This window comes from Hoplias malabaricus, chromosome 10 (assembly GCF_029633855.1).
Source record: "Hoplias malabaricus isolate fHopMal1 chromosome 10, fHopMal1.hap1, whole genome shotgun sequence".
Classification (NCBI taxonomy): Eukaryota; Metazoa; Chordata; class Actinopteri; order Characiformes; family Erythrinidae; genus Hoplias; species Hoplias malabaricus.
In genome coordinates this window covers 38035069-38060633 of record NC_089809.1, presented here as the reverse complement: position 1 = coordinate 38060633, position 25565 = coordinate 38035069, and the positions used below count along the sequence as shown (strand labels likewise).

General features: G+C 42.2%; 2 protein-coding genes across 3 annotated transcripts; both read left to right on the top strand.

Annotated features, from left to right (window-relative positions):
* The first annotated feature begins 2587 nt into the window (after positions 1-2587).
* LOC136708920 (transmembrane protein 158) lies at positions 2588-5630 on the top strand. Its single transcript, XM_066683829.1, has one exon. The coding sequence runs from the start codon at positions 2686-2688 to the stop codon at positions 3442-3444; it is 759 nt and encodes a 252-aa protein (XP_066539926.1). The 5' UTR covers positions 2588-2685; the 3' UTR covers positions 3445-5630.
* Positions 5631-7746: 2116 nt separating this feature from the next.
* cdcp1a (CUB domain containing protein 1a) lies at positions 7747-24626 on the top strand. 2 transcript variants are annotated; one of them, XR_010804315.1, is made up of 10 exons: positions 7747-8001; positions 10598-10795; positions 11912-12250; positions 13100-13453; positions 15621-15818; positions 16379-16756; positions 20691-21044; positions 21338-21425; positions 21515-22670; positions 22967-24626. XR_010804315.1 is itself a non-coding variant. In XM_066682346.1 (9 exons), the coding sequence occupies exons 1-9, from the start codon at positions 7935-7937 to the stop codon at positions 21984-21986; spliced, it is 2448 nt and encodes an 815-aa protein (XP_066538443.1). In that variant the 5' UTR covers positions 7747-7934; the 3' UTR covers positions 21987-24626. The 2 variants fall into 2 exon arrangements, 1 of the variants encoding a protein (XP_066538443.1); XM_066682346.1 differs by having other exon boundaries at positions 21515-24626.
* Positions 24627-25565: the final 939 nt, after the last annotated feature.

Below are 25565 nucleotides of genomic sequence, written 5' to 3'. Positions count from 1 at the left end.
TGATACTCTTGGAGGATTCCAATGACATCTATTAAAGCTGGTGTAGATCCAGCATTGAGCCACTCATGTCCTAAACCTTCTCTCCTCCCTTTCATCCCTCCACCGCACAATGATGCTGATTGTCCTTGAACAGTCGAGCTATAGCCATCAAACCTGGTAGAAAGATGACGCCGGACAAAAGCTTTATCTCTCTACCCATGCTGTCCTCCCTTTAATCTCTTCACAAACATCCACTGATTTGGAAAGCCCAGAACAACAGCATGAAAATGATTCATTGTTTGTCACAGAGAACACCCCTACGCTGTATTTCCTCATGTATGTGTCCAGAAATGTGTACATACCTCTTTTAATAGGCGAGGTGAGAGTCCCAGCTGTGTACACAGTTTCTACACTCTCCGTAGAAAAGCATGGCCAGTACAATAGGACTCTCTGGAGCAACTGCAGCAGAGGGGGACCCTACAAACTCTTGATTTCAGAGGGAATATTGGGCAAATAGGGCCCTACAAAAATACATATGCTGGAATTCATATATAGGAGCCATTTTGTGTACATTAAAGCTCTCATATGAAGTTCATGCTCTAGGAATGGACTTAGAGGATACTGCTTACTCTGGTAACTCGTGTATTCACCTGTATCTTATTGTTTACTTTGTACACTCCTCAAACAGTGGGAAAGTAGTACCCCCAAAGTCCCTCTCAATTAAGAAATGTGTCAAAAACTATCCAGACACCTGTCTGTTCTGTTTTGTAAGAACAGCTACTTTAAGGTATATGCACAACGCTCAAACATCATTTTCAGCGACTGTTCCTTTAAATGCCAAAGAGCCACACACAGCCCACCCTAGAGCCAGCAGCAGTGTAAAGTGAGGCACACATAGGCCCTTGTTAAAGCTGGTTAAACTTGAACCTCTGCTCCTTTACACTGTTTAAACTTGGGTCGCTCTCCATTTGTTCAAGTTTTAAACGGTTTAACCCCACCTCTGTGCTCTCACACAAACCCTGTGACTGGAGACACAGACGAGGGGGCGTGGCCAGTCTGAGGTCTCTGCACTTGACCTTTAAAGCACAGCAGAATCAGAATGGCTCGTTTTATCCCATGTTTTTTGACTTTTTGGCAGTCAAGAACACACTAACAAACAAACAAACAACCATGCTATTGCTTTGAAATATATAGCACTGTATTTTATTGACAGTAAAAGGCATAACTGGTTGCTATGTCACTTCCTGTAAAAAATGTTCCAAATTTACAGTAATTTACTGGCCGTATTGTGCTGTTTATTTTTTACAGTATTCTACTGTAATAACAAATACAGCACATTGCTGTAATCCAAAAATACAAGTTATTTCTGAAATGTTATTAAAATTGAATGTAGTGCTGGACTTGAATATTTGACTGTTCTTTCACAGAGTAGTTGGTTTTAAATTTTGAGATTTTCATTCATTCATTATCTGTTACCCTTATCCAGTTCAGGGTCACGGTGGATCCAGAGCCTACCTGGAATCATTGGCCGCCTTATTTTGAGATTTTATTTATTTATTTATTTATTTGGCTAAACAGGCTACTGTTGAAGGTAACGCTCCACTCCACCTATATTCAGGATCTCACAAACTAAACTAAAACGGGCACAGCTCTCAGCTCTGCTCCTTGAACCCCACTCACCCGTATTCAGGCTTGTCAACATAAAAGTCTTTGTATAGACTTGAGTCTTGTCAAGGCCACGCTGTTAAAACTGCTAAAACGTTTAATGCAAATGTAAATATAAAAACTTCAGAGCCTCTATCAATAAGCTCTTTTAAACAAACTGCTGATTAACATTTTTTGAGCACAAAAAATTAGGATGTGAACACAAGTCAAATTCCTCATGTTACAAGTGTTTCCTGCTGAAAAGGCAGTCTCCCAGCAGTAACCTTTGCTATTAGCCATAAGTGTACTTAGAAAATGCCCATAATGCTTTTCAGTTCGCAGCAATGTTCTGTATTTAAACGAAACAGTAGCTTACTGTAAATTTCCCTGTAAAATTACAGTTTTTTTACAGTGCACGATATAGCCAGCAGGGCCTTGCAAGTGCACCACCTGCAATATCCACAGGATCACACTCCAGCCCCACTTACAGCCTCTCCACTTACCAAATCTTTGTTGGTGCTTATGAAAACATACTCTTTGGTTCGTATTAATAAGAACGAAGCCAGCAGGCATTATGGGTGCACTTGTGACGTAGATATTTGCTTTGGAAGTATTGGACATAATAGGATTTCCACTTGCAACACGTTGGTAGAAATGAAAGGTAGTGTGTGTGTGTGTGTGTGTGTGTGTGTGTGTGTGTGTTTAAGCTCCTCTTCCTCCCTCCCTCCCTCTCCCTCTCTCTCTCTCTCTCTCTCTCTCTCTCTCTCTCTCTCTCTCTCTCTCTCTCTCTCTCACTCCTCCCTGGTCAGTGGCGCTCTCACTCGTGCTGAAGGAGCAGCAGCAGCAGTAGCAGTGGACACTGGATCCCTGCTCGGAGCGCGCGACGCTCTCCAATGGATCTGGCGCGTGACTGACGCACGCTGCAGCCCCTTCCTCTTCCTCCTCCACCTCCCCACGCCTTTTTTTTTCTTTTCTTTTTTTGGGAGCCCTTTTTTCCCCCCCTCTCCTTCGCCTCTTCAAACTTTAAATGCCCCGACTTTGGCGCGCTCCCGCTGCGGGGCCATGCTGAGGCACTCGCGCGCGGCTGCGGCTCCGGTTCCTCGTCCTCCGTTCCTGCTGCTGCTGTTGGTCCTCGGCGCCGCCGCGGTGGGGGCGCGCGCCTGGAGCGAGGACGACCTGCTGCTGCCCCCCGTTAACTCCAGCGCGCGCTTCCTGGCCAACTTGGAGGTGGACGTGGGTTACGCGCGAGGAGGCTCGTCCACGTCTTCCTCTTCTTCTTCTTCTTCATCTTCCTCTTCCTACACCTCCTCCTCCACGTCTTCCTCCGGCTCCTCCGCGAGCTCCTCCGGCTCGTGCAACGTGAGCGTGGAACGGCTGCCCGCGCGCCTCGTCGCGCGCTGGGACGGAGCCCTGGGCTTCCGCTGCGACGTGCTCGTGTACACAACCAACGGCCACGGCAAGTCTTTCTTCTCGGCCGCCTTCAGCCGCGCCGTGTCGCCGGTGTTCATCGAGCCCGCGGGGCTCGCGGGTGCGCAGCAGCAGCTGCGGCTCTGCGTGGGCTGCCGCGGCGGAGCCGGAGGCGGGGGGGCAGGGCCGCACCGGAGACCCGCGGCCGTGCGCTTCTGCTGCCTGGACTTCGCCCTGGACGAGCTGAAAGGCGACCGCAGCTGGAGGCTCAACCGCAAGCCCATCGAGTCCACGCTCGTGGCGTGCTTCATGACGCTGGTCATCATCGTGTGGAGCGTGGCCGCCCTCATCTGGCCGGTGCCCATCATCGCAGGCTTCCTGCCCAACGGCATGGAGCAGAGGAGACCCAGATAGAGACCCTACTACACACGGACCTAGACTACTTCCGTTCCTTTCTGCTTTCAGAGGGGGCTGTGGCGTGAAACGCGGGGTCAGAGGGTGTCTCAGTGGTTGTGATAGGAACCAGACGTCCCAAGAGGTGAAAGGTCTCTTTAAAGCTGCACCCAGTGGTGGGCGGAGTACAGAAGAGTAGCTCCCAAACCCAGACTGAGGAGAAGGGTCGTAGGTCACAGAGGTACATGTCCAAAGTAGTAGAAGCCTTAGCATAAATTCCTGACTTCCAGGGAGCACAGAGGGTCTACATATCCTCCCAAATGATTCACTTTGATAATGCTATTGTTCATAAAAATGGAAAATATATTGTTTTTTTATTGTTTTATTGTCTTTTAATAATAACATTGAATTATAACCATTGATTACAACGTATTTGTGGCCTCCTCCCCTTAATATCTATGGGGCAATAAAATTAGTGCCTGTTTAGGTTGAAATACCTTTGGTTGAATTATATATTTATAGAATATAAAGGAACAAGTCCAAATGTATTAGACGCCTAAGTGTAACTCTCAGACTTCCAGGGGGCACTGAGGGTCCCCATACCCTCCCAAACGTTTCATTTTAATAATAGATATTTGTTCAGAAATTATGGCAAACATACTGTTTGTATTTACACAGTAGATTCTAGTGTAATTCAATGTGTCTATTTTATTACCATTACTAGTAATAATAATAATATAAATATACCTAACTAAACATTGATTACAATGCCTCTGCACCTATTACACACTCACTGTGGTGGTACCCTCTACTGTACATACTCAGTACCTTTAGTTAGAAAACATGACTGTATCATATTCTATAATAACTAATGATTTTTTAAGTTACATTGATTTAATTTCATCTCAAGGACTTGTATTTTGTTGTTTTATTTTACACATTTCTATTATAAAAAATGCAAATATTCGCCTCTCCTTCTGGAGAAGAGAATGTAAAGGACCTTTATAGAACACAACTGGACTTTAACACCACTGCTGTACCTTTTTAAAGTACCTTTAGTGACCGATAATGTACCTTTTCCATAGCTTTTTTTTTTGTCCTGAGAGTGTACCCTAAGGAGGCTGTACATTTTTGCCTGTTTAGGTTGGAATTCTTTTGAGACCACATGGTTTAATAGCTGTTTTTGCCATTCCTCCTCCCCTGGCTGTACGCCCAGGACCCCCCTTTAAGGTCAGTTTCCACCTCCCGATATAAACCCCAGAGTACTGAATAACTTATAACTTTGTGAACTGAAGTTTTTACCGCTCTTTCTGGGCCTTTAAAAGTCAGAGCACACCACTTCTGGAGTCATCAAAGGACAGGAAGATGTTACATGTTGATGAATACACTGCCAACTTTTAACCTACGATGTGCTTTTTATACACACAGCAAATTCTCCAGTGTTAAATCAACACTATTAGCGTTAGCACTATTGCACTAACAGTGTTGATTTAGCACTAATAGTGTTGATTTAACACTGGTGAATTTGGTGGGGAGGGTGTTATAAAGCAAAAAAGTGCCCAGAGAAAACGTAATTTTCCACTGTATTTATTACCACTGCATATATAAACTCAGAAGACATCCGTTTGTACAATGACTCACCATCACCACCACTGTAAAGGAACCTGAACTGATAGGTGTCTCCTCAATGGACCATTTGCCATCAGCCTCTGAACAACTTTGTTTACATCTCAACTGCTGACATTACACCGGAATTCTGAAAAATCACTGGCATTTCCCTTTAACACGCCTCACCTTGGCAACGCACTCCACCGGCTTTGTAGGACATTCTGTGGTATAGTACGACTGTGGTGTTTAATAATGAAGAAATACATTTTGTTCTTTCTAAAAATTGAATGTGAATACACTTGGACTAAGTTATTCTACAAGCCTAGCTAGGATTTGTTTTATAAATCTATAACTAGAGAGTACAATAGCCTATTGTGTTTCCTTCAGGTGTCTCTTCAAATGTTTGTATTGTTTTTTTTTAATATCTTAAAATATCTTAAACTTGGTTGAGACATGTTTACGATACTGGGATTTTTTTAAACATTAGGACTAACCAAGTAAGAGTTTAGAAGAGATGAGCTAACCTGTTTTGTATGGTTGTTGCCTATTGTACGCCTCAAGGCTAGCTTACAGCACCTGTATTTGTAAGAGCTAATAAAATGTGATTAGAAATTTGTGGAAAATATTTAGCGTAATTCTTTAAGGACTGAGTGTATTGTTAATGAATGTTTTTATATGCAATCTTAATAATGATAATGGTAAAGTATTCATTCACCTATCCTCGGAAACTGCTTCATCCTGATGAAGGTTGTGGTGAGTCCACAGTCGACATGGAATCTTTGGGCACAAGGAGCGAACTCAACCTGGACAGAGCACCAGTCCATCGTCACACACTCACAGATATGGACTGTTTCACACACTCGTCACACACACACTGACACCAGCGGAAAATTTCTCACAGCTTCTTCACTTACCCAAAATGTGTTTTTGGATGGTGGGAGAAAACCAGAGCACCAGGAGGAAACCCCACAAAATCACAGTCTGAACACACCAAACTCCTCACAGACCCAAGGTGGGGATTTGACCTATGACCCTGAGAAGAACACAGGACCCTTGGAGATAATCATTAATTCGTTCGTTCTTTGTCTGTAACCGTTTATCCAGTTCAGGGTCGCGGTGGGTCTGGCACCTATCCGGAATCACTGGGTGCAAGAACACACCTTGGAGGGGGTGACCGTCCTTCGCAGGGTGACACACACTCACACATTCACTCACACCTTCCAGACACTTTTGAGTCACCAATCCACCTACCAACGTGTGTTTTTGGATCATGGGAAACCGGAGCACCCGGAGGAAACCCATGTGGATTTCAGGGTCCCACATTTCAAACCCACATTTCAGGGTTGCAGTGAGTCTGGAGCCTAACCGGAATCATTGGGTGCAAGGCAGGAACACACACTGGAGAGGGTGCCATTCCTTTATAGGGCAACACACACTCACACACACCCCACTTTTGAGTCGCCAATCAACCTTCCGACGTGTGTTTTTGGACCGTGGGAGGAAACCCACGTGGACATGGGGAGAACTCACACATTCACACCTACGGACACTTTTGAGTCGCCAATCCACCTACCAATGTGTGTGTTTTTGGACTGTGGGAGGAAACTGGAGCACCTGGTGGAAACCCACGCGGACACAGGGAGAACACACCAGACTCCTCACAGACAGTCACCCGGAGGAAACCCACGCAGACACAGGGAGAACACACCACACCCCTCACAGACAGTCACCCGGAGGAAACCCACGCAGACACAGGGAGAACACACCACACCCCTCACAGACAGTCACCCAGAGCAGGAATCGAACCCACAACCTCCAGGTCCCTGGAGCTGTGTGACTGCGACACCTACCTGCTGCACCACCGTGCCGCCCCCCCCTTGGAGATAATTATCCACGATAAATTACAATAGTGGTATATCTGATTAATAGGTTGTCTCTGTGGTATTTTTGATGAAAATCCTTGCCATTAATTGATTTTAAAAATGTGTTTAAAAACAATGCACAAATGTAGTTTATTTATAAACATATCTATCTTTCTGTGGAGTGTAGCTTTCAGTTTGGGGAAGCTACGAGATGCACAAGAAGTTTCCTACAGCCAAACTACTCTCTTAAAATAACAGTTAGCTACATAAGCTAACAAAAGAAAGTAGCTTATTACATTGAAACAAAATAAGATTAGTGTTAAAGCCAATATACAGTCAGTGAATTACACAATGCGTCATGATATCAAAAAAGTCCTGTTTTTATTTGTCAAGCAAAAGTACACACTTGAGAATTCAGTAGGAACTTACATGCAGTATTAACACTGACTGATATGACTGAAAGATCAAAAGATGCTTCTTTGTGCCTCACCTTTGTGAAATAAACAGTGAAGTATTTTATTCTTGTGTGTGTGTGTGTGTGTGTTTGAAAATACTTCTCTACCATGACACTATTTCAAAAATAACAGTCACTGTGCTAAAAGTAGTTGGCTACTTCCCAACACGGGGAGATTCAGACGTCTGGTTCCTATCACCAACTCTGTGAAGGATTCTGACCTTTAAAGTCTCGTATGAACTGATATTTAATGTCGGACCAAACGGAGTGACTTTCGTTTACTTTGTACTCATTTAATTAAATAAGACGTTTTAAAACACATGTATAATTTCCCTTTAAAATCGAGACTGACCAAATCTCCGCACTTTCTGAGCCTGCGGAGAGAGGGTGGAGCCCTGAGCCCTGAGCCCACAGCCCACCTGGGAGTGAGTGAGTGAGTGGGAGTGAGGGAGAGAGGGAGCTAGGCTAACTGTTTCAGTCCAGGAAGTAAACTCCTCCAAAGAGGGAAAGAGGTTCCAGTTTAGCGTCAATGGCTCGAAGTTAATGTTTCATTCACTTCATTTTGACCCGGAGTGGACAGAGGAGTCATGTGGAGAGTGTGTTTCAGCCTCGTTCTTCTTCTCTGTGGAGTTTTTCAGTGGAGTTCAGTCTCAGGTAAAAGGCTTTTAAAGTCTTCACCGTCTCAGTCCACGGCTGTCGTGGCCTTCATTCGCTCTAACGGCTCCTAGCTCCCATGATAAACTTTCAGCTTTTAGACTGAAATACCGCGCTGAATGTCTGGTGGGTGATTTTATCCAGTTGGCTGAATCACAGAGGATTGTGTCAGATATATTCTGCTGTGTTTGAGGACAGGAGCGGTTTTATCAAGCCGCTTTATCCTTCCAGTGATTACAGTGTACTGAGGCAATAGTCTATTGATTATACTACTGTACATAGGTAACCATCTTTAAAACTACTTTATTTAGTTAATTTTTCTATTCAGACAGATTTTTTAAAGACAAGTATGACACACTTAAAGCTTTTAAAAATGGTTACCTGCCAATAACATTAAATCTACTGAGGTAAATCAACACAGAGGGGGTGTGAATTAATACAAATAGCGTCATAATGTCTCTGTTCTCTAGAACATTCTGTGTAGGTGAAAGCAGTTTACCCTCACTTTGCATTTAGTTCCAAACAAACGCACCCAATGATGGATTTCACAACGGAAGATCTCTGTCTGTGTATCATATTACACACCAGAAATTTCCTCATCATTCTGAAAGACAACTATTTTTTATTAGCCACAATAAGCAGCTGAACAAAATGGCGTCTTAGTTGTCAGTAGGTAAAGTTATCCTCAAATCAAAATGGACAGTAGTGGCCCTGACCCCCCCCCCAAAGAAAAATAAAGTTCCCAACAAGGTGTTTTCATATCTGTGGTGACTAGCTATTAATAGTTTAAATGCTATTAATGGTTTAAACCAGCACTAAAACCATTCTACAGCACGTAGAAAACAGGATTTTTACACTTTTCTTAAAAATGTATTAATCTAATACTTTCCTACCCTCCTCCAAATGTTACATAATGCAGTTTCTGCAGTGCTGAGCCAGAGCAGCAAAGACAGGGGTTCTATTCTCCCCGTTGTTGCAGCTCAGTGGCACATTACAATGATTTTGAAGCTGTAAGTTTAAGGTAAAGATACTACCAAGCGTTTAAAATATATACTTTATGAGAAATTATGACCTTGGATTGGGCCGTTAGCATTGATGCTAGCATCCTGTGGATTTAACAATGATCTTTTTATAGAAAGTGTACCCAACCCAGTGGAGTCATGGTGAGATCGAGTGGCATCTGTTTTAAACTGGCCATTCCAGTTTTCATTTTGGCAAAGTGTCCTTTCAGAAGGCATGTGACTGGTTACAGATCGTTTTTATGTTTTTTTGCCAGGCTTTTACAGATTTGATCCAGAATGTCTGACCCCATGAAAGAACCTAATCTCACGAAACCCTCTTAAGACAACAGCCCTAGACAGAACCCTAGTGTAATCTGACTTTCTACACACAAGGAGACTGTTCAAATACTTTTGATGCTGCTAGAAACTCTCTGTAAGCTGCCTAATAAAAAAAATCTTCTGTTATTTCACACGAAACTTACCAGCTATTAATATTTAATTTAATTTATTGGTATATTGCTTGCTTGAGTTTTTCTGTGGGGTGGGTGACCTCTGCTGTAGGTTAAATAGCATTCATCCTGTAGATCTGTTTATTTACACCCCAGAGGAAGATAAAAAAAACAAAGACATCAAGAAACACCTAAAACTGCCCCAAAGGCAATGCTGTAAAATGTTCATAAATAGAATTAAATTACACTCTAGGGATGCATATAACCCCCTCTGTGGGTTAAAGGAACACTAGGTAGTATTTTTACCTTACAATTCCAGCTTCAAAATCATAGTGATGCTCCACTGAGCTGTAATAGGGGGAACAGAACCTTTGTTGTTGCTACCCTCTGGTCAGCACTGCAGAAACTGCACTATGTAGCTTTTGGATATGGGCAGGAAACAACTCCCCCTCCCTCCACCTCCCCATTGATTTCAATACAATGCTGTAAAGAACTAGAGGGAGAGCCCCAGGAGCAAAAAAATAATAATAATAATCTTACATAGTGTTGCTTTAATGAGCACATAAAACACGCTAACACAGTTCTAGAACTTTCTCAAGTTAATGAGCTTTTGATTGATTTTAATATTGTTTTTAAGCTGAGAGTTAACCCACAGCGTCTAATAACAGCATGAGTACATTTACTCAAGGTATTTATGTGAAAGAAAACAACAATCAGCCAAAATAAGGAGAATTGACTGATTAATCCGTACATCTAACTGTCCTCTCTGTAAAGGACCACAGATCATGCCTTGATATAAACGTCTTTCTGAGTAAATATTATTAAGAGTGAAGATGGAGGGGATGTAGATTCTGGTGAAGTTTTAATGGCCTGTAAATTAACAAACAGTTAAAAGAAGGAAGAGGTGTTGAGGAAGTGGACAGCGTTGCTAAGCATTATGCAAATACATGATAATGAGGGTGTTGGACACTAGCTGACTGTTGTTTTTTGGCTCAGTCTTCAGTTCTTGCCTAATTTCATTTAAAAAATACTTGGAGGCTTATTAGTTAGGCCTCTAATAAAGCTATAATAACCGTCCCAGGAGTTGTTTAAATATCTCAAGTCTGTTCATCTCCTTCATCAATTTCCTTTAAAATTATTTTTTAGGGGCTCTGGCCCTCACCATAAACCTTCACAGTGGGGACACAATCCACATCAACAGGACTGAGACTGCACTCGTAAAGTGTGACGTTTGTGTTGGGAATGTGTGCCAGTCGGCTGTGGCTCTCAGACAGGACACAGAGGTGAATTTCACCTGTCAACAGCCTGAGGACATCTTCACCGTGGAGATCATCAAACATATTGGTAAGCAATGTCAATATTATTGTAACATGGGTACTGCAATGTTGTACTGTAAATCATTATCAGGATGTGGGTCAACAAATACAAACAGCACAGACAGCTGCAGTGTACACACGAGACCTTCCTGAAAAATCTTTTGTGTGTGTGAGGCATTCACATCACAATCCAATAAACATTAAAATCTTTTATTAAAATATTCCAGACAATTGGAAATATATATTTTTGCTCTTTTTGTTCAGGCCTAGTTCTGTGTGTCTTAAAATTATTTAGAAGAGAGCTCTGATGGTGGTAAAGCACCCTCTGGTGGTCCACGAGCAAATACTGAGAAGAAGCCAGTGGTCTTAAATGGGCCATGATGACACTTGGGCCTAAGAGATGTATTTAATAGTAAGAAAGGAATGTGTATTTTTCACACAGTGAACTGAAGCTCTGCTACACTGGGGCACAAATGAGTTTGTCTGTTTTTTTTCCCCCCTTGGCTCCAGAAAATGTGTAAATATGAAAATAACTGCAAATATCCTGTGTTTAAAAAAACCAAACAAATGTAGTTTAGTTAAATATTTCTCAACATTGGTGTTTTTCTGTGGGCCTTGAGGTGGACCCCTGGTTTAGAGGAGCTCTTATCTATCAAAAGCTTTGTAGACACACTCTGAGAATTCAATTCTTTAAGGTGCACTAACTGTGGACCCAGACACGCTCTCTTTAAGAAGCATGAAATGTTCTGGAGCAGATGCTGATTAGATAAAGGGTGTCCAATGCAGAGTGGGGAAAGGGGATTGGGATGTGGAGCATTAGCACTGTTTGCTGTAGTGATAGAGCATCATTCAGTAAACACAAGATGAGTTAGAGTGGCACTTATGATACAGGACTCATCATCCAGCATCAGTAGCTGATACACTCATGGCAGAATGCTGTCAAACACTAACAGAAATGTTCCACTTTGTAGTGTATAAACCTTCCCAGGAGACTGTTAATATTCTTAATTTTAGAAGATATTGGGTGAGCAGGTGTCCACTAACAAAACACTCATCTTTTCCATGTGTAAGGCCTACTTTGCTTTCTTCAAAGTTGATATGATGTTAAAGATTATGTCATGAGTGTATTTGCATCTTCCCCCAGAATGTTCCGCTAAGTGCAATGGGAGCATCACCCCAGAGCAGTACCCTTCTCTTCAAAGCTTCAGCCGCACGTTCACCTGGAATGTGAAAGCCCCCCAGAAGGCTTTCAGCGTGGACTTCACCAAAGCTGGTTTAAGGCAGATCAAGCCCACGGAGAGCTGTCAAGACAAACATGTCTACACAGTCTTCACAGGCACGACAACAGTTGGGAGATTCTGTCGCCTTGGGACTATCAAAGGGATACAGGTGCCTCTTGAAGGCAGTGTATCTCTAAAGGTGCCTGGGAAAGAACAGCTGGACCCAACAACCTTTGGCATTTCCGTGAAAAACGAAATTAAATGTAATTATAATAACACGTAAATACGTTTTACCACTGTGCAGCTACAACTTACAGGAATTAACTAGACAATGTTTTTAAGGGTAGGGCGGCACGGTGGCGCAGCAGGTAGTGTCGCAGTCACACAGCTCCAGGGACCTGGAGGTTGTGGAATCGATTCCAGCTCCGGGTTCTGTCTGTGAGGAGTGTGGTGTGTTCTCCCTGTGTCCGCCTGGGTTTCCCCCGGGTGCTCCAGTTTCCTCCCACCGTCCAAAAACACACGTTGGTAGGTGGATTGGTGACTCCAAAGGGTCCGTAGGTGTGAGAGTGTGAGTGAATGTGTGTGTGTGTGTCTGTATTGCCCTGTGAAGGACTGGCGCCCCCTCCAGGGTGTATTCCTGCCTTGCGCCCAATGATTCCAGGTAGGCCCTGGACCCACCGCGACCCTGAATTGGATAAGCGCTTACAGATAATGAATGAATGAATGTGTTTAAGGGTTTGGAGAAATGCCACAGATACCTAATCCAGTATGAATTATCCAATCAAGTCCCACAAAATACATTAGAGAACCTCCATTTGAAAAACCTATTGGTTTAGAATATGGGATTTGTTTCTTTAATGTCATTTGTAATGGATGTAAGTGGATGTCATTTGTAGGAGAATTGATTGTACGGTTCATTAAGATAAACATATGTGCATCATTTTCCCCAGCTACCACACACTGCACTGTACATGTCGCTCAATAACAGTGGCATCCCAGTTAAAACCCAGTTATAAGAACCACAGCTAAAACTAATTCAGTACAGAAAGCATGTTTATTTTATCGTTTACTGTGTCTTGCTGAAATATAATCTTATGCCCCCTGTCCTACAGTGTTGGCGATAATCAACGTCGCCCTACCTGAGGCGGACTCGTCCCAGGAATTCTTCTCCCCAAATTACCCAAACAGCTTTCCTGATGATGACGAAGTGACCTGGAGCTTCCTTGTTCCTCCCAAATACTACACAACAATGCGCATTCAAAACTACACAGAGACTAAATGCCGGAAGCAGGATGTGCGACTGGAATACCAGTTGAACGGCAAGAGGATGGTGAAGATGCTAAGTGACGCCCAGCTGTCCGAGTACCCGGGCCCTTTCAACCTTACCCTACAGAACTGTAAGATGGAACCCACCTCTAGTCTCACCCTGCATTTCAAAACCTCTGCTGTCAAGAGAGGCAATGAAGGTTTGTACTAAGAAGAGCTGTTTCTTTTTTCCCCCAAGTGCCTGTAAGTTTGAGATAAACATAATAGTTTGCCAAGACTTCAGAGACTATTACCAGCTATTATTTAGTTATTGGAAATAATACCAATTTTCATACCTTCAGCGCTGGCCAATATAGGTACTGGGTGTGTGTTTGGTTTTGTTTTTCTTTAAAGGGCCAGTCATTTTACCCTTAATAATTAACAACAATAAATATGAAAGGGTTTACATTATTTTATAAAGTACAACTCACATGAAATGAAGATACAAATTCCTATGTGGTCCCATAATGCAATGGTTTATTCACCATAGATCAGGGCCCCTGCGTTGGGTGGCCATGTTTAAAATGATTAGTAGAGCATCTCTAATATATATCCAGGACAGGGATATATATAGTATTTTTTTTCCCACTGCACCCACCCCTTGAATTCAGGACTGTGCTTAAAACTTTAATTAAATTCTGCAACTGTAGAGGGAGCCCAAGAGCCAAAATACCTAAACAATACAGCTACGAAATATATTACACAGTTGATGCTGCTTCAGGCTAGATTTGTTACACTGTTGGATTCGATATTTTCCCGTCTCTGTTGACCTCCATTTTTAGTAGCTATTTAAGCATATGTTAATTAACTTTAGGAGCTATTAATTAATAAGATCAAGCTCATTTAATTTGTTACCACTCTTTGGGCACTTATGTTGTTTAGTTTTGTTGAAGTGGATCTCATTTTCTAGCACCGGCAGTCATGTATAGAGTGACTCGAATAAGGATCGTATTACAGCCTTGATTCCTCATAAATGACGGGAAACGCATGTCTGAATGACCCAGATATTTTACTAACCCAAGCCCAAACCTGTCTCTGAGGAGTAGTGATGATTCACATCGATGGCTCATGTTCCTGTTGGCTCTTCATAAGTTTAATTCTGGAAATCCCATGTTTTATGACTCAGTGGTAAATAATCAGTGGAACGTGGCCATAAACCACACCCATAAATCTCTGACCTCTCGGTGTACCTCCTAAATAGTTGCTATAGGAGAAGGTAAAATCGCTTGTAAGCTGACGTACAGTGTTTTAGTCCCAGACAGTTGTGTGGAGCATTTGTACTGGTCCTCGTATAACGTTTTCACACAGTTGAATGATCTCGGTCCTCTGGAGAGATTAAACTCAATCCAGCATTTCACTCGTGGTGCAGAACTACATCCAACATCAACACCTGACTTCACCAATGTTCTTACAGATGAATGAATCACATCATCACAGCTTATTCCTGTGTAAATCTTGGTTATAAACTAATGGAAGGTGTTACTACAACAAAGGGGAATAGTCACTGATTAATACCACTGACATTACAAGAAAAACAGAATGAGCAAGTTTCAATAGAAGAAGAAAAAACAGGCTAGACTCCTGAATAACAGGAAAGACTCGTCTATAATCACCAGAACAGCACACATGAAATTCAAACCACACTCATATCAAGTATATTTGTTAGAACTCACAGGTAAAATACAATGTTTTCAGGCAATTAGGCCTTCTTCAGCATGCTCATGGTATGCCAACCAGCACTGCTAAATAGACGTATTGACAGATGTATTCACCCCCTTAGATCACAGGTGTAAACCCATTCTCCCGCAACACAGCGCTTAAAATAACAGAGGCAAACATAATGTAGAGTTAATGAAATAATTAAATTATAGCATAATAATAATAATGGGCGGCATGGTGGTGCAGCAGGTAGCGTCGCAGTCACACAGCTCTAGGGGCCTGGAGGTTGTGGGTTCGATTCCCGCTCCGGGTGACTGTCTGTGAGCAGTGTGGTGTGTTCTCTCTGTGTCTGTGTGGGTTTCCTCCCACAGTCCAAAAACACACGTTGGTAGGTGGATTGGTGACTCCAAAGTATCCGTAGGTGTGTGTGTGTCTGTGTTGCCCTGTGAAGGACTGGCGCCCCCTCCAGGGTGTATTCCTCGCCTTGCGCCCAATGATTCCAGGTAGGCTCTGGACCCACAGCGACCCTGAATTGTTTAAGGGTTACAGATCATGAATGAATAATAATAATAATAATAATAATAATCTTTGGCCATATGATATGTTTCTTACCCTTTTCACACTGTAATATGCTGCTGGCTGATTGACTGTCGTTGTTCACTGTTGCAGTGCGGTGCACTGTAGATCTGAAGAAGGAGGAAGGACTGGAGATGCGCATAAAGAAAAAGAAAACAAACTCAACCTGCATTTTAAAACAGAGCTCCCTCATCCAGGACACCATCACCATCTCTTCAGCCAAGGTCGCACATCTAACACTCATTGAGTGCAAAGAGGACGACCTGCAGTTAAACATTTACCAGAACATAGGTAGGAGCTCAGAGTGGCGACTATAAGTACAAGGGCCTCTGTTAATGCATGTGGTGTGAAGTGGCATCCTCTGGAGACTACAGTTTAATTGTTAGATCCACGTTGCCCTTCATTCTTTGGAACATTTGTGTTCCAAATCTCTCCTCATGGAGTCTGTATTATTTGAGGTTATCATCCAATACTAGTTTTAGTGGTTAATTAATAATGATTTTAAATAATGTGTGCTGTTGATTTAACACATTTATGCAAATTAAGGAGAATCTGAACAAAACATTTTTCTTCAAACTCACTCTCACCTACTACTTTATAGAAAAACAATTCGTATTTCTTATTTGTTTTATATTATTATTTTTGTTGTATTTACTGTGATTATATACAACTTTATACCACGCTTATGGAGAAGGCATTAGTTTAAATATATATCATTATCCTAGGTGTCTAAGACTTCTGCAGAGTACTGTATGTAAATGTTGTTTGTTCAAATTAAATTATTCAACTCTGAGTACTTTATTTCCTGGCTGCACTGTAATTAAGTTTCTGTTCATTTGTTTTACCCACAGTGTGTCAGAAGCAGACCAACTGCACGTCCTCTGAATTCTCCCTGAAGGTCCCTGTGTTAGAGAGATGTCTCCCTGGAGTCCTGGAGCAGGTCACTTGGCACCTGTACTCCCCTCAGCATGGTGCAGTGGAGCTAATGTCCCCCCTGGGAAGCCTGCAGCAGTCTCTGCCCGGCCAGACGTGCAACAGCAGTCTCCTCTTCACAGTGACTGAGAAAGACCAGCCAGGAATCACCATGGGACATTACTGTCCTCAAGGAGCCATTCAGAAAATCCAGATCAGATCCAACATCACTGTAACCGCTTTCCCTGCAGCGGGCCAGGATCTGAGGCAGATGACTTACCCGCTTTTAAAGGGTTCTTTCACTGAAACAATACCAGGTAAACACACATGCAAAATTAGTTTTCACAACTACTGTTTTGAATGTGGCGGTGCAGCAGGTAGTGTCGCAGTCACACAGCTCCAGGGACCTGGAGGTTGTGGGTTCGATTCCCGCTCCGGGTGACTGTCTGTGAGGATTTGGTGTGTTCTCCCCGTGTCCGCGTGGGTTTCCTCCGGGTGCTTCGGTTTCCTCCCACAGTCCAAAAACACATGTTGGTAGGTGGATTGGCGACTCAAAAGTGTCCGTAGGTGTGAGTGTGTGAGTGAATGTGTGTGTGTCTGTGTTGCCCTGTGAAGGACTAGCGCCCCCTCCAGGGTGTATTCCCGCCTTGCGCCCAATGATTCCAGGTAGGCTCTGGACCCCCCGCGACCCTGAACTGGATAAGCGCTTACAGATAATGAATGAATGAATGTTTTGAATGTGTTGCATGTGAGATCAGATGGTTCCTGCAGGGGGGGGCAGAGCAGGGAGCGGAGTGATTATTGGTGGAGTGTCGTGTTCTCTACTGCTCCAGTGTAGCACTAACACATGATACTGGCCCATAACCCAACTGTACATGTTTACAAGCATGGGATTGGCTAATTATTTCCTCAAAGACAATGAGAATGGTCAAAAATACCAATGTTTAATTAAAAATGCTAGTGGTGAGTGTGAGCAGTGTGTGTGACTACCACAAGAGATTCATTGTAGAATCTAAAAAGTCACGTGTCATGAAACCAGAACCCAGTTTTCTGTGCACACGTGGAGAAACAAAATTTAAAAGTAGGTATTTGTTGTTCCACAAGGATTATGTCTAGTCTATAGGAACTGGACTTAACTACAGTGATCAACAACTACAAAAGTAAATGAATCAGTTTGTAAAGACGTGTACGCTGTTGCAGGCTTGGTTTGAATTGTAATTCATAAAAATCCATGTTCACAGAGCAAACATATCGCACCAAATGCAAGCAGAGACAGAGTAGGGGCAGAATGAAGCTTCTTCTTGCGAAATCATACAAGAAATATGGCCAAAGAGAAGGAAAAATGGACAGTCCCTTTTCAGCGGGTGAAATAAGGATTGAACATGTCACCAATTTTCTAAGTAAATATATTTCTGAAGGTGCTATTGACATGAGATTCTCGCCAGATGTCTGTAACAACCATCCAATCCAAATATATCCAAAATTGGTGTGTAATAATGAGAAAATACACAGTGAAAAAGTATTGAACACTTACTGTAATTTATTTAATACTCTGTACAAAAGCCTTTGTTGGTGATGACAGCTTCAAGACGCCTCCTGTTTGGAGAAACTAGTCGCATGCTTTGCTCAGGTTTGATTTGGACTCTTTCTTCCACAAAACACTCTTCACATTCTGAACATTCCATGGCCACCTCCTATGAACCCTGAGCTTTAGTTCCTTCCATGGATTTTCAGTTGGATTCAGGTCCGGTGATTGGCTGGGCTGTTCTTTCTGCTTTATTTTCTTTCTCTGAAACAATTGAGAGTTTCCTTGGCTGTGTGTTTGGGATCGTTGTCTTGCTTAAATGTCCACTCTTCTTTGATCATCATCATCCTGGCAGATGGCAGCAGATTTTAATCAGAAATGTCTCTGTACACATGTCCATTCATTTCCCTTCCATTATATGAAGAGTGGGCGACACAGTGTCGCAGTCACACAGCTCCAGGGACCTGGAGATTGTGGCTTCGATTCCTGCTCGGGGTGACTGTCTGTGAGGAGTGTGGTGTGTTCTCCCTGTGTCTGTGTGGGTTTCCTCCAGGTGACTGTCTGTGAGGAGTGTGGTGTGTTCTCCCTGTGTCTGTGTGGGTTTCCTCCAGGTGACTGTCTGTGAGGAGTGTGGTGTGTTCTCCCTGTGTCTGTGTGGGTTTCCTCCAGGTGACTGTCTGTGAGGAGTGTGGTGTGTTCTCCCTGTGTCTGTGTGGGTTTCCTCCAGATGACTGTCTGTGAGGAGTGTGGTGTGTTCTCCCTGTGTCTGTATGGGTTTCCTCCGGGTGCTCCGGTTTCCTCCCACAGTCCAAAAACACACGTTAGTAGTAGTATAATCGGCGACTCAAAAGTGTCCGCAGGGGTGCGTGTGTTGTTGTGTAAAGGACTAGCGCCCCCTCCAGTGTGTGTTCCTGCCTTGCGCCCTGTGATTCCAGGTAGGCTCTGGACCCACCGCGACCCTGAACTGGATAAGGGTTACAGATAATGTATGAATGAATGAATATATGAAAGGTGCCAGTGCCCATGATGTTCCCCCCTCAAACATGGTGTATAATGTATTATTGCATCTAAAGACTTCAGTTTTGATCTCCTCTGACCAGACTATCTACTCCCAGGATTCCACAAGCTTGTCTAAATGTTGTTGAGCAAACTTTAAATGCGCTTCAACATGTTTTTCTTGGAGCGATGGAGTCTTGCGTGGTGAGCGTGCTGATTCCAGGTCTATTTCTAGCTCTTCACTAATGGTCCTTGGCTCTTGGACATTTCTTCTGATAATTCTTTTCACTCCTCTGTCTGAAGTCTTGTGGGGAGCACCTGGTTGTGGCCGGTTTATGGTGAAATAGTGTTCTTTCCACTTCCAGATTATGGCCCCAACAGTGTTCACTGGAACCTTCGATAGTTTAGAAATTCTTCTGTAACCAATGCCATCTGTATGTTTTGCAACAATAAGGTTGTGAAGGACTTGAGAGAGTTCACTGTTAGAGAGGCACCAGTTTTAGTGTTTTTTTCTGTAATAACCCGTGATCGGCCGGTCAAGCGTCTCCCGACCGCTCTCTGCCAGTCGCATTTACACGTGTGCACCACGCGAGGGCAGTAGCAGCGCAAACACTTACTGTTTAAGCGACATGACTTGATTTTATTCTCTTGTATTACCGTGTGTACTTGTTTTATTTAGGGTTTATTGTCATATTTCTGCACAGTGTTATGTTCAGATATAAAACGTTTCTATTAAAAGCAAATCTGAACACAAATGGTTTCTGTATGTTGTAATTAATAAATCTTAGAAAAAGAAAATAGGTCAGTCATTTGTTTAAAAAATCGGGATCCACCAAAAAATAGTCCAGTCTGTACATCTCTACTCACTGGTTTTACTCGTCATGAGATGATTCTTGTGTGGCACCTTGGTAATGAGACACCTTTCTATAGGCCATCAGTTGAAGCAGCTGGTATTAATTTGCACCAATGGCAGGATTGCTTTCTAATTCCTGAAAGATTCCAGCTGGGGTCATGACTTTCCATGGCTTTTTGCATCTCTCTTTCTTCATGTGTTCAATACCATTTCCCTGTGTCATTTCTCATTATTACACCTAATTTATGGACATCCGTGGATTGATTTCTTTTGCATGTGTGGATTGAATGGGTTGTTAGCGACATATGGTGAGAATATATTGTCAATAGCACATTTAGATAAGGATTTACTTTGAAAATTGGTGACGGGTTCAATGCTTATTTGATGAATAGACTTTAGGGGCAAGTACTAAGTAGTAAACAAAACCCAGAGTGGAACGGAAAACCCGGAAAAGCTGGAGCCATGTGTTAGTGGAAGTTGCTCCTATATAACTGTACCTTGACTGTATAAACACTCATTGGCTCCTTGAGCAGAGGCAGTCTACCTATGATATAGGAGCACTTTGGCAGGTTACAGTTACCAACTGTGTGCCATCTGTTGTTGCACTGATCAACATGATTGTGTGTGTGTGTGTGTCTGAAAAGGCTTGCATTGTGAGAAGCTAAAAGTAAAACCAACATCTAAAACTGAAGTTTGGAAGCCTGATAAAATCCCTCTTCAGTTTTCTGTGGTTGTATGTGATGAGTGGATGTTTTGGCTGGAAATGAAATAAAAGAAGGGTAGTTTCTGGACTTCTGTGCAGCACCGGGCTCTGGGTGTAATAATAGTCGCTGTTTTAAAATGACTAACATTGCACTTTTTCTCTCTTCTGTTTCAGAGAGCTACATTTTCACAGTGTTGCCAAAGAAGGACACGTCTGTGCTGTTGGCCACTCCAGCATGGCCGGCAGGAATGAGACCGTACGCCACTGTCTCCTGGATCGTCTCTTTCTCTCCACCGTTTGAGGCTCAACTGGAGTTCACTAACATCAGTCAAGTCAGCTGTCAGAGTCATCCCACCTCTATTAAGGTGCAAAAGCAGGGCTCACGAGGAGAAGCCTACAGCTGGAGGATAGATGAGAAACCCAAGGCTGTGGTGCTGGAAGAAAGCTTCTACCTGAACATGTCCAACTGCCACCAGCCGAAAGGGACCTTCAGCGTGGTCAGCCAGATCACATTACTCAAGCGCAAAAGTAAGAAGTCTTGACTGTGTCCTTCCCTGTCTCTGAAACCCACTTTGTAACCATACGGTGTAAAAAAAAACATAATTAATTTAATGTCTCTAAAAGTGACAACCCTGAAAGTTATATTAGCCTAAATCTTTAGACGTGAAACACCTCAAGAAACCGTCTTGTAACTCACTCACTCTTGTACTTACTCACGTTTAATGACTGTTCCACAAGGGGGTGCCATTGTGCTTTGTTATAACTCATGTCAGTGTGATGGAAATAGAAATGATTTAAGTGATGCGTTTCTCATTTTCCAGACATGCTTTTGAGCATCGTCCTGAGTGTGGTGAGTGTGGTGTTGGTGCTGATGGTGGTGGCATTAGCTGTGGTCTGTGTTATTAACAGGTGAGTCTTTCTTTAAAAGCTCCTGGTATTGCATCAACTCAGTGTTCCTCACTGCTATTAAACATCAAGAATTATCTGATTCCAAACAGGAAAAAGAAGAAGCAGAAGGCTCCCGAAGTCTCTGTGTACAATACCAATGGTCACGCCTTTCTGCCAGGTCTCCACGGATTTCCCCAGACAGCGGAGGATGAGGACTTCCACATTTATCATAGTATCGATGACACCCTGGTGTATAGCCACCTTCTCAAAGGCGGAATAGAAATGAAGCGCTTTCAACCCACTGTGGATACGTACCAGGCTTTCACTGGCCCCGTGGAGAGGCAGCCTTTAAAAGAGCACGAAGAAGATAAGGGCACAGATGTTGGGGTCTACAGACCTTTTTCTGGCCCCCACATTCCTCCAGAACTACCTGATAGGTCCCCAAAGCAGGGAGGAAGGCCTGCCATTAAAGATGAGCAGATGGCAGTTAAGGAGAGTGAAGATCAGACCCACGGTACTCTGGCCTTACAGAGAGCACCTATAATAGAGCCTGAGGTGGATGATTCTGAAATAAAACACTGAGGAGGAATCACTAACGCACTGGAAGTTAACACACAGAGACGCCAACACAAGCCCAAACATGCTGCTGGATTTAGTTTTGCTTTTCCTTTTAAAGGTGAATTCCACTGATTTTTCCAGAGTCTCTGCATGATTCACTCATTGAGGAGTAAACAACCATCCATGGTTCACTGCAGAGAAACATGAGGCCAATATATACTTCTTCATTGACAATGCTGCAGGCTACGCAAGAGCCCTACGCCGCTGCATTGCCCTGCAATTACACTGCCACAACACTAGGGGCTGAATGTCAAACATCTTCATCTACACTGTGTAGTACACAATATAGAGGTGCAGTAGACGGTTACCGTGCATTGTTTAGGGAGTAGGTCATTGGGACAGAACATAGTTTACATGAGAACACACCACGCTCCTCACAGGCCGTGAGCTGAGACAGGAACCAGAGACCGTGGAACTGTGTGACAGTGACATTGCTTGAAGCAATGGTCAAACAGAGAAATATATTCAGGGTCTATTTTGCCTTATAACGCCCTGTCTGTACCTCCCCGTCATGATTGGATTCATAAACAACATTTTCTCAGTCACCAGGCAGTGTCTATGACCTCTAACCTTCTGTGAGGAGATTTGAGAAGGCTTCAACACTTCTGTCGTCTGGTTCTATCACAACACCTGGACGGTTCTGACTCGGTACGTTTCTGCAGAACATTCCACACTAAACCATTCTGAATGACTGCGTTTACATATTTACATTTGAACGTTGCCAAATGTTTGAAAAATCAGTGGAAATCCTCCTCAAGCATAAATTGTCGTTTTTGAATGTAAATCTTTGTTCAAATCATGTAGATGGGAACCAGAGTGTCTTGTTAATACATGTTAAGTGTATGTTTAATTACTCTTTGTTGCTTCAGTAGAAGTCGTTTGTTGTGTTTGTCTACATTAGGGATTTGGAATTTCAAATTTCATGTGCCTTTTGCAACAAACAGAAACGAACAGCATCCAGAGAGGTGAAGAAGGATTGAGGAGCAACATGTCCTCGTGAGTAGGTTATGGACAAGTCCACGAAGCCAAAGGTACTCAAACAGAAATAAAAATGGGAATGTTGTCAATGTTTCATTGATAAACCCACACCTACAGGACAGCGTTTCTGTTCTGGGAATGTTTTATACGCGTTTTTAAAGTTAAAATTCATTGTGACTGAAGCAAGCTGCCGGGCGGCGGACATCAGGTTATATTTTATTTGCACAGAACATTGATGGAGGCGTAGACATTGTAAAGATCTGTTTCACATAAGTCCAAACGTTTATATACACTTTCTTATCTTCTCTTATTAATTGAAGTGTATTAATAATGTTACAGAGACAATGTCTAATATCTGGGTGGGTTTTAAACAAATGTTAACGAGGGTTTGAATGCATTCAGCAAGATAAACACTCCAAATGTACCGGATAGAACTGTAAAACCCCAAAAGCGGGTGTTTAGAAAAGTGCTGAATGTAAATTTGATTCATTCCAAAGTTTTAATCCTTTGCCTGTTTTTTATGCTGATTGTGTTTGTGGCAGTTGAACATTTTCAGCAGTTTGTGCACCTTAAAGTAGCAGAATGTATTCATTAAAAGTATCAGGGCACATTAGGACACTTTGTTCAGACTGTTTTAATGAGAAAAGCTGATTTGTGTTGTGTTTTATTTCATCTGTAAGGTGTGTGTTTACATTGTGTTCCCATTTACTGAGTCATCAGTCCTTTTATTTATTTTTTTCTGTAACTTGTTTACAAAGGTATATGACCAGTTAAATTCCTAGCTCCTACATTTCCTCAGTGTTAACAGTAAACCATGGCCTTTAAAGTTATTTTGAAGACATTTGGAAATGTTTTTGGGGAAAGATCATAACACATTTTTGTCCCTTACATTGTTCTTGCAACAATCAATAAAGAGTAGTGTTCTGTTTAATGGAAATTCAAAAGTCAAACCTTGTGAAACAGAAAATATATTTAAAAGACAAGTTACATAATAGATAAAGTGTGGATTGGAAATTCAAACGGTGTTAAGACAAGGCCTGATTTGTCACACATGTGGTTGAATGTGCTCAGCAGATTGTAAGTGGGTTACGTAACCCTGGCTCGGCGTGTGCAATGAAGTACAGAGATTCGTGAGTTTGTGAAGTCTGTGTTTATTACTTCTTACACGAGTAATTGTTGACTAACTGTATTTTCTGGTAGAGTACATTGAGAGTGGGTGCAGAAAGACAAAAAAAATAATCATTCTTTGTACCAACAAACATGTATCCTGTTTATTCCCCTGCGATGTACACAAGTTACATAACGACTGAAAAGCTAGAAGGCAGGAGTCTGGGCTCAGAGCTGGTCATAGACATTGAGCTCTGTACAAAAGGCCAGATATAAATTCTCTTTCCTATCTGAGTTTTAAATGAAAGTGTTGTTGATGATAATGAAAAAGACTGAATTTTTTATTTATATTTTATTTTAAACAAACCTGCTTTTATTATTTTATTGTTCGTTCATGAAAAAGGCCATAAAAACACCAGAATCTACAAAACTACTGCGTATACAAGTTTATGTTGTGCTTGTTTTTCTTCAATTTTCTTTTCTTCAGTTGCAGTATTTGTTTTAATGCTTATTGCAGACGTGTAATAATCAAAATGTTAATCATTTGAGATAATCCTTGTACAACCTCAATTCCAGAGAACGAGTGTGAGAAATACCACTTAAAACACAAAGCGGTTTGTAAATTCACTGTTGACTCAATTTAAATAAACAATATTCCAAAGTTGTTTGAACTTATCAAATACACAGCTTTAATTGTATTTTTTTCTTGAATACACAATGAATACATAAAGTATAAATACAATAAAAGTAAAATGATTTATTTCTAACAAGTAGTCTGTGTTATGTTCCTGCTCAGATTGGTCAAAGGGTCTGGAAAAGTGTACAGGGAAGTGCAGAAAACCAAAGACTATTAATCCCTCTGCAATAAGTATCAACATATCAGCAATACTGTAAATGCATTGTTAAATTAGTTTGTAGATGTAGCCATTAAGACTAGGCCCTGCAGAAGTCAGATTTCAACAAAGTCTGTAAAGCTTTTCGGTTTGATCTCAACTGAAACTGATGCACAGTGGAAAAACGAGTCCTTTCAGTGCATCTGTGGAAGTGGTGCTTATCCATGCCAAAGAACAAAAGAAACATTAAGATTGTTACCAGTGTGAAGTTAAAACCCAGGGCCTGTAATGGTTTGGGGGTGTATTAGTGCAGATCACATCTTGCCCACCCGTGTAGACACCGTTAATGCTGAAAGATATTCACAAAACTTTGAGCAACATATGCAACCTTCTAGATGACGTCTTTTTCAAGCATGTCCTTGATTATTTCAGCATGACGGGGTCAAGCTACTTTCTGCACACAGCATTATGGCTGTACGGAAGCTAAACTGATCTACCTGATATTCAGACCTGTCTCCAGATGAAAGAGTAATGAATTATGAAAAAAAAGATGTCATATACATTATTAGTTCAAGTGTAGATTTGTATAATGGAAAAACTGTAAACAGTTCTACTTTCCAAACTT